The sequence below is a fragment of the Lissotriton vulgaris genome, chromosome 7 (assembly GCF_964263255.1).
Source record: "Lissotriton vulgaris chromosome 7, aLisVul1.2, whole genome shotgun sequence".
In the NCBI taxonomy this organism is placed as follows: Eukaryota; Metazoa; Chordata; class Amphibia; order Caudata; family Salamandridae; genus Lissotriton; species Lissotriton vulgaris.
Window position 1 is genome coordinate 1,194,840,104 of NC_141695.1, and position 9,239 is coordinate 1,194,849,342.

Consider the following 9,239-nt stretch of genomic DNA (forward strand, 5'->3'; position numbering starts at 1 on the left):
CGATGGCCCCTTTGCTAGGCCACCGGGAAGGTGGCGGTTCGGAAGTGGTTTGAAGCGTCACTTGAGAGTGAGTTGGCTGGAGAGGACGCCCGAGATTGAGAGTGAAGATTACAAGAGGGATTGCAGTGCCAGGGAGAAAGAGTTAAGAGGGGAGTGTATCAAGTGGCTACAGGGAAGGGACACGGTAGAAAGGAGTGACTAAGCAACAGAATGGGCATATGGAAGATGTGAGTGAGGAGCACTGAGGGTTGGGTGCAGGAGTTGATGCAGATGGTAGGTGTAGGGTTGAGTGTAGAGTAATGGGTATAGCGGCGCCATAAAGTGGTCGAGGGGCACCGGAAGCATACATGGGAGGAGCAAAACCAAGGACAGAGGGAGCCCTGGATAGCAAGGAGGGAATGAGGGTCACAGTGGGAATGTGACACCAGTGAGTTTATTAAAGATGGCCATAAGTTAAAAGAACGCAACCAAATGGCACAGGGAGCAGTGGATACTGAAGGCGACCGGGAAACATTAATCCTGACTTGGAAGCCGGTGACAGCTTGTGGGCTTCTGTGAGACCTGTGTCTGTCCGCTTTTGAGAGCTGCGCAGCCATGATCCCTTTTGATTTGGTGCCAATGGCCGGAAGGACCAGGTGCCTCCGGATGTGAACCTTGCTTCTCCTCCTCCCGCCCTTCGCCCCTCCCATGCCCACCCGCCCCGCCCTGAAAAGACATAGCGGAGACAGAGAGAGAGTACAAAGAAGACGTGGTCTCGGTTTATTGAGCACGAGCTGAGCCCCCTAGCGGTGGTTTCCGGAGTCCTCGCCTGTTCGTATTCCTTAAGACTTCAGTGCTGTGGTGTGGCAGAGACGGGCACAGGTGGAGGGCGGTGGGGGCACCGACGTTTTCGTGCACCCCCTTTCCAGGACTCCCCTCACCCCTCCGATCCACACCCACCCCCCAAAATAAGAACATGGGTCTTTTTCTCAGAGTTTTTTGTACGTTTATAAAACAAACAAAAATATAAATTATGGTACAGGGAACGGAAGCGGGGGCGAGGTGGCCGGCGCGGGGCCGGTGGCGGTGGCGGGCCGGCCTCGCCCCCCGGGCAGGTCTGGAAGGGTGCTTTACTCCTGGTCCTTGTCCTCTCCGTGGGTGATGACGTAGCAGATGTTCTTGTAGTCCACGTTGCCAGCGACATCAGGGGGGAATGCGGTCCACATGTTCTTGATCTGTGGGGATGAGAGAGGTGATTAGGAAGGGCACAGTGGTCCATGGTGTGGTACTGTAAATACACTCGGGGAGCCATGGCTGTAGCGCCGTGAAGCACGAGACTGGATTTCTAAGAGCTAAAGCACCTGCAGTGTAAGGGTTCAAAAACTCCTGCATCCCAATGGATAATAGCTCTGCTGTTTGTACAACCTGTGTGTCCTGAAGAACAGGCCGCCTATCTAAGGCCTGCGTAAGAGGTTGATGCTGAAAGGTTGTCTAACGACTTTAAGAGCCGGGTATCTAGAGAGATAGCTCTGCTGTAAGAGGGATAGCTCTGACATGTAAGGGTCTTAAATGCTGTCTATTCTGACGGATAGCTCCGCTGTCTAAAGGCTGCAAGATATGTCTGTTTTGAGGGATAGTTCTGCTGCCTAAGCGCTATATTGTGTATTAATTTTGGGGGATATTCCTGCTGTTGAAGAGGCTGCAGATGTACTCTTCTATGCATCTGAGGGACTTTGACATTACACCTTCGTGTAAGAAGTTCAATCCAAGGTTACTCTCTACACTTCGTTACATCCTTCATTGTGGGAGTTCACTCTATTCGCGCCTCTCTGTTGTGATCAGAGGGTGGGCGCCTGGGTGGACCCTACAGGCGTGTGCAAGTGGTTATAGCGTCAACGAAACACAAAAGGATCAACTCACCTCTTCTGGGGTGAATCTGTCACACTGGGTGGTCAGCAGCTCCTCCAGACTGTGGGAGAGAAGAGGACAGAGAAAGAGAAGGTGAGAGGAGGCTGTAAAGAACGGGGTGAAGTAACACCAGAGGAGACGGGGTGGAAGGAGGGCCGCTGTAGAGGCGGAGAAGGGGGTTAAGTAGGGAAATGCAGGTAAGGACTGAAGAGAGACATGGGTGAGGCGGGGGTTGGTGGTGCAGGCAGGGATGGGTATTGGTGGGTAGACTAAGGCAGTGGGAGAGGAGGGAAAAGTGGGAGACAGAGGAACCAAGAAATGAGGAGGGGGCGCACGTGCGGAGTGAGTAGGAGAGATGTAGGGGCAGGGGGTTGTATGAGGAGGGTTGCCCCCCGGGGGGTAAAGCGAGAAGGAGGGCACGATACTTACAACTGCTTCTTGATGCTGCCCTTGCCCTCGGGGTCAAGGACCTTGAACGCGCCGGTGATGACGTCCTCGGGGTCGGCACCTGTGGGGAGAGGCAGGGGACACAGTGAGGGGTCGTGCGGCGGGCTCTGTGCGCCGTGTGCCAACAGTGGTCAATTGAAGGCCCCCACCGGGGTCAGGGGTCAGACTTACCCTTCAGCTTCTCGCCGAACATGGTGAGGAAGACGGTGAAGTTGATGGGGCCGCTGGCCTCCTTGACCATCTCGTCCAGTTCCTCATTCTTCACGTTCAGGCGGCCTGTGGGGGGAGGGAGAGGCAAGGTGAGCTGAGGGTGGGGCACCGGCCCCTCGGCTGTATGGTGTGCAGGGCCACACCTTCGGGCGCAAACTACCTGCTCCAGACTCCCCGGGCGAGGAAGGAGCTGGGCTTCAACCAGGGCTTTAAATGGGCCGGTGCTGTCCGGTACGGAACTCCTGTGCTTCTTTCATTTGAAAGGGAGGGGGCATGCACTTCTCAGCACTGCTTTAATATATTTAATATGAGCGTACCGGCACTTCTCGGAAGCAGGCGTGCTCTGAATAGGGAGTACCCTCTATATGTCCAATTAAAGCACTGTCCACAACAAAGCCCCCCCCCCCCCCCCCCCAAGTGCTATGCCCCAATGGTACAAGCCAGCTGACGCATTTATGGTAGTCGTGCACGTAACTGGCCGTGATCGGAGGTAAGGGGTATCCCATGGTGCAATGCTCAAGTGTTACTGACCATCGGCCAGCAGGTACATCTATGGTACCAGTGGGTTTGCCCAGCCACCCTGGAAGGTTTGAAGGCCTGCACCACAGCAGGTGCCGAAGGGCTACTCTTAGATCTGGCTTCAGGATCGGGTGGGCGCACGGAGAATTCCCCCACCCCCATGCACTCAGGGAAATTGTGGGTGGGGCCACATTGAAGCCCTCTGAGGATTTTTTTGCTGAGGTACCAGAAATACTTACTTAGAAAATGGTGTGCTGCAGACTAATGCGATTCTGGAAATGGGGTGACATATGATGACACTAAGCCTGTTCCCCCCCACCTCGTTATATTCAGAGAAGGGGCAGGCGCACTCACCCATGGCGGCGAAGGTGTCCCTCAGGTCTTCCTTGTCGATGATGCCATCCCTGTTCTGGTCAATGACGGTGAAGGCCTGGAGGGGAAGCGAGGCAGAAGGAAGTGTTAACGGGCGCGCCATCATTGGGAGGACAAAACACCACAGCATTGCATGGGCCAGCAGAATGGGGTGTATAGAACATGGCACAGTTATTGAACACAATCAGTTTGGTGTGGAAATCACCTTTAATGGAAGGATCTAATGGAAAGAACCTGGGAATATATAAGTCGTTAGAAGCACCATCGATAGGTAGGGGTATCATAATGAAGGGGTATCTTCTTCCAAGAGGCCTATCGCAGTGGGAGCAGCACTGTTGGGGTGTTCTGTCCCTAGGGACTCCGGGTAGACCCATGGGAATAACGCAATTCACAACTGCACCGTGGAAGCCCTTTCTGGTCTTGTTACACCTGTGCTTGTAAGGGTTGTATAAAGATCTCAGTTGTGTTTGTCTATTCCTGAATCTCAATGCACAGATGGCGCTTTTGTGCATATAGTTGCTGTGTGAGTGTATGCGGATTACTTGTGTCTGCATCAAGCAATCTTTTTATGTGTGTGGTGTTGAACCTATGTGCCTGTTATCGCCATATGAGTCTTCATGGTCATGTTTCTTGTTTCTTTTTTGTGTTCTTGTTTGGGTGTGTGTGTGTAGCTTGTTTCTGCGTGTCCTTATGTGGTAGTAGTGGCAGTGCCTAATGTTCTTGTCTGTGGAGGTTATGCGGTGCGAGGTGGGTGGTGTGTCAGCCCCTTTGGGCGGGGTCACCTGATCCCAGGATATTCTGGGCCTCTGGGTTAGCTGCGTTTCTGTTTAAGGAGTCTTGGGGTGTAATTCAATGCTCCAGTCAGCTGTCTGCCACCCCCCCTCGAGTCCGACAGCTGCCCACCCTCGCCCCCTCCTCGTGTTCTGCTGATGGAAGGAATGCCCTTGCACGAGCGCTGGTTGGTTGCTGTCTGTCTTGGCATGCGCTGCCCCTTATATCCGTCCCCTGAGCTCACCCACAGGTGGGCATGCCTGAGGAGACACCTCTGTCACTTCCCAACTCTGGAGTGTTGCATGTGTCTACGCCACGCCCCTCTCTGGGAGACGCTGGGCAGGAGAAATAGAGATGTCGGTATGTCCCTTTTCAGGTGGGAATTGCTCAATCGGCCCTGTGTGTTTTTAATCTGCATTATACATGCAAGACTACAAGTACCATAATGCAAAGTGCAACAAAAACAGACAATAGGACTGGGAAAGATGTTAACATCTTACATGGAACATCCTGAGTTGTGGGTTAGCGCGTCATCACTCTGGAGCCGCCGTGGGCTGCCACGGCCATTCCACTGGCGAGGACAAGCCCGCACATCTTAAAGTGTAAATTGCTTATGCAAAGGACTGGGCGGATGTGAGTAAGTGGGCTAGGGAGCATAGAATTCGGTGAAGTCAGTCAGTGAGTGAGGAGTGGCTGCATTGAGTGGGTCAGTGGATGTGTGCGGTCCATGCATGTCCCACAGCCCCCCCCCCCCCCAAGGTGATTCTGTCCTTTGAAGTGAGAGTGTCCAGAATGCCTCCCGCCTTGCTTCTGCCCCCTACTGTAACCTTTAGGAGTGGGAAGTGATGTTCATATCAGATGATTTTGATAACCTAATGAGAGAAATGTCCAGGGTTTTGGGGTAGCTAGAGACTATGGTTTTTTTTTCACCCCACATCCATACTGGAATAATAGAATGCCCCCATCCTAACCTGATCACCTGCCTCTGACCTTGCTCCCAGTCAGGCCTATGGGCAGGGCCACAGGAATTAGGCAAGCGTTGGGTGTTTTCCGCATGACTATGGATTTACTGTAGTTGCCACATTATCCATCATTTGGTGAATATTCAGCAGATTTTAACAAAAATGATTTTAGCTACAGAAGGCCCATCGCAACAAAGGTTGCCTGCTAATCTTTCTGTTGCTTTTTGCTCTATTTGGGAGTCAGACTTCTACTAATGAGGTGAAACCTTTGCTAAAATAGTGTTGATGTGTAAAAATTACTTACAAAGAGGTTATCCTATCACAAAATGTGCCTCGCTATGCCACATAATTTGCCTTTTCTTGCCGCACAATAAGTGAGCCCTGCCGCATAATGTGGTCGTTCCCTGTCATATAATTTCACTGGCCCTGCCTATGTGACATAAGTAAACTGGTCCCTGAAAGGTCATTGAAGGCTGTAGGGATGGCCTTCGGAGGCTCTAAACTGGGAGGAAATATGCGGCTGCCCTGTACTCCAGCATCGGATGGAAAAGATGTGGCTCGCTCTTCAAGGCGCACTCACCTCCTTAAACTCCTGGATCTGGGTTTGGTCGAACATGGAGAAGACGTTGGAGGAGCCGCCTTCTGCTGCCTTCCTCTTGGCCTTCTTTGCGGGTGCCTGGGGAGAGAGGACAGGGCGGTTAGAGGGGCCGGAGGGCGCACACACTCCCTCGGAGCAAGCAAGGCCTTGCCGCCGAGGCATCACTGCTCAGTGAACGCAGACACTCGAGAGGCCCCTTACAGCAAGGGAGCACCGAAAAGGTATACATACCCCCCTCTTTGAAACAAATATTTAATGGCACTGAGTGCCTGAAGCAAGTAACCCCGACACTTGCTACAATTGTTCTCTTCAACTGTACACCCAGCTATCTTTCCTTTCGTTGTCCCACCCTTCCATTACCCATTCTTTGATCCTTCACCTCATCCTTTTGTTATTCCAGCAATTCACTGATGTTCCATCTTTTTATCATTTCACTAATTCATTAATTATCCTTTCACTCATAAACCCACCCTTTCATCTTTCCACCCATCTGACTATGTATACATCATTTCGTCTTTCCATCCGTCTAGACATCTTTTTATCATTCCACCCGGTGACGATTACCTTCGCACTTCGATCCATTCTTTCACACTTACCTCCATTTGCCCTTCACCCTTTTTTTCCAACCTTTCATTCATTCTTCCTTTAAAACTTTCACTAATTATTTATTTCAACTCTCCATCCAAACATTTACCCTTCCAGTTCTCCATCCTTGCACCCTTTATTTATCGTTTTCAATCTTCCTTCCGTTCCTTTTTGTTTTTCAATTCTATCTACCATCATTTTTTCTATTTTTTTCGTATTTGTTACCCGCCATTTCGTTTTCCTTTCACGGGATTCACTTAACATCAGCTGCCCCCACCTCTTTGTCTTGCCCTGCTCTTACCTTGGACATTTCATGGCAGATTGTCTGCAGACAGAAGAGGCCAAATATAATACGAATCAACGTTTAGTGGGGCACAGATTACTGTGCCACCGGGTGCAGTGGCAACCCCCAATTCAGCTGCTAAAGAGGGGGGCTGGTTCCCTAAATCACTGCACAGATTTGGTCCCCTGTTTTTGCCAGCCACCCCTTTAACACCTTTTCAGACAGACCCTACAAGGCCTCTACTTTTGACCTTCATGGGACGCCATGGCCGTCTGTAATATGACTGGCAAGAGAGGTAAGCTATAAAAGAACCCACTTCCGACTGCTCTACCCCAACAAGCACTGTAAAGGGATACATGTATAGCACATTTGCGCTGCTTCGCCCCTTGAGGACAACAGGGCTGCCTGCAAAGCCCATGCAATGGAGGGGGTTGCTATTGGTTACAAAGAAGCGGACCAAGGGTTACGGGTACTTGTAGACGAGGGACGTCTTTGCGAAAGTGAGGTGAAGGGAGCTGTACAAGATCAAACAATGAGTCGGTAGCAGAGACGGGGTAAGGACACAGAAAAGTGAAGCTCTGATGGGACACAGAGAGTCGATTCGACTTCAGTGCAGGGGATTGGAGCTCCCTTCTAAAGGGATGTGACTGACCCCCCCCCCACTAGGTAGAGGACTCTAATTATGACAGACCCCACTGGGCACACGCCAAAGTTCTCCATTTTCCATCCCCCAGAGGCTGCACTGACAGCTGCCAGGGATCGAGAGAGCAGCTCTAGTCTAGCCAAGGAGCGCCCGAAAGTCCCATGTGTCAGCCATGACACCCCTCAGAGTCCGATAGGGTGCCAGCCCTGGGCGCCCCGGGTGGAGCGAGTTGCCACTCCAAGTTCCACGGCTGGGGGCCCCGGTGGACCCCAGGCCCGGGCAGCAGTCCCTGAAGTCTGTCGAGGGAGCGAGGGCCCCTCGGCCTGCGGGAGAAGTCCTTGTGAAGCTGGGCAGAGGCCACGCAGTTTGGCCGCAGTCTTAAAGCGCCTCGAACTCCAGTGAGGCGCCCCAGTGATCGGTGAGCTGGGGAGGCCCTCTGACAGCCCTGTGAACGTCTTCGGAGGTCCCTTGGGCCTGTCCTCGGCCACTTGCCCGGACCCCTCCTCGGAGGCCCGGACACCTGTCACAGCCCCACGGTGGTCGCTCCACACTTACCATTGCTCAGCTGGTGCAGGGGGGTGATGTTCCTGGAAGACTGGAGGCTGCCGAGTGACATACTTCCACCGCAGGCCCGGGGCTTATATACCCGGCTCCTCATTAGCATGCGGGCCCTAACTTTAGCAGCATCTTCAAGTTTGGCTCGCGGACCCTCGGGGAGGGCGAGGGAGGGAGGGCTCGCGTTCCCAACACCGAAATAGACCCCCGGCTCCTGGCAAGACGTAGAACTCCTTTATTGGACACAGAGGCAAGGAGGGGACCCGGGCCCACGCGGCCGGGCTGGGACTTCAACGTCTCAGCACATATCGGGGGCCCCTCCAAAAACCATTGGTGCCCAGGTGTGGGTGCAACGGGGGTACACCCCATGACGACGCGCTGGCACGGATGTGGGCACTGAGAGGAACACTTTGCGTCAAATTAAAACACTGAATCTTTCCAGGAGAACGATAACAATAGGGGTATTTGACATATTCCCCACAGAAGAGGCAGTATTCTAAAATGATGCCCTCCCTTCACAGTAGTAGTGGCGTACTGCAGTGCCACCGACCCTTATGGAATGGGTACAGGCCCTCTTGCCCCCTGCTTTGGTGATACAAAATAAAATCGGGGTTCAGCGGAATCCTCACACTTCTGTGCCCGGTGCTGCTGCACCAGTGAAAGCTGGGCCCCTGCGCGGCAGCGCTCAGGTGAGAAACTCCTTCGCGGGCCTTACGCACCTGACGCACTGGCGGGAAAGTCAGGCTTCTGTGGCTTCCCGGGAAGGGACATGCTGCCATGCTGGTTGGCCCTCTGTTACCCCGGTTTCTTTGATCCACGCCTCGGGGGGACAGGCAGATATTTGTTTGAATTCCTGACAGCTGAATGGTTCATGCCTAATAGAGACACATTTTTTAGTTCTGGATTCCTCCCTACACCACATTGCATGCCTGAGACTCAGACCTCTAAGAATTATCCATGCGTTTAGTTTATAAAGATGAATCATTAAAACACATACACCCTTGAAGAAGGGACTTGCTTCAAATCCAACATTAGGTCATGCACATTAAACTCCCTGAGAAGTATTGATGGCTGAAAGGCCAAGAGCAAAACACGTGTCGGAAGCAACGACTACACATGCACTCTGGAATGTTGAGCCCGGATTCACCCTACACAGGTGTTTTGAAAGTTACATAACAAATATTGGAAAATTAATACGTCTGACATTGTAAAGTTCCTGCGATGGTTACTTTAAAAAAAACATTTTTTATTGCAATCATACATGACAAAAAGAAAGTAAATAGAAAACACGCAGCTGCCCAAACCTAGCAGCGATATGCTTGCAAAAATGTTAAATAAAAATAAAATAATCACATATAATTTTAATAGAACTTGGCAGGTGCTACCTAGCATACTGAGGTACTTAGA

General features: G+C 52.0%; 1 protein-coding gene across 1 annotated transcript; it reads right to left on the minus strand.

The window, feature by feature from the left end:
* Nucleotides 1-731: 731 nt before the first annotated feature.
* On the minus strand, nucleotides 732-7,945 carry MYL11 (myosin light chain 11). Its single transcript, XM_086931686.1, has 7 exons — nucleotides 7,833-7,945; nucleotides 5,749-5,844; nucleotides 3,418-3,493; nucleotides 2,506-2,610; nucleotides 2,317-2,395; nucleotides 1,900-1,948; nucleotides 732-1,214 (listed from the first exon to the last, which is right to left on the minus strand). Exons 1-7 carry the CDS (start codon nucleotides 7,833-7,835, stop codon nucleotides 1,110-1,112), a joined length of 513 nt encoding a protein of 170 aa, XP_086787812.1. The 5' UTR covers nucleotides 7,836-7,945; the 3' UTR covers nucleotides 732-1,109.
* Nucleotides 7,946-9,239: the final 1,294 nt, after the last annotated feature.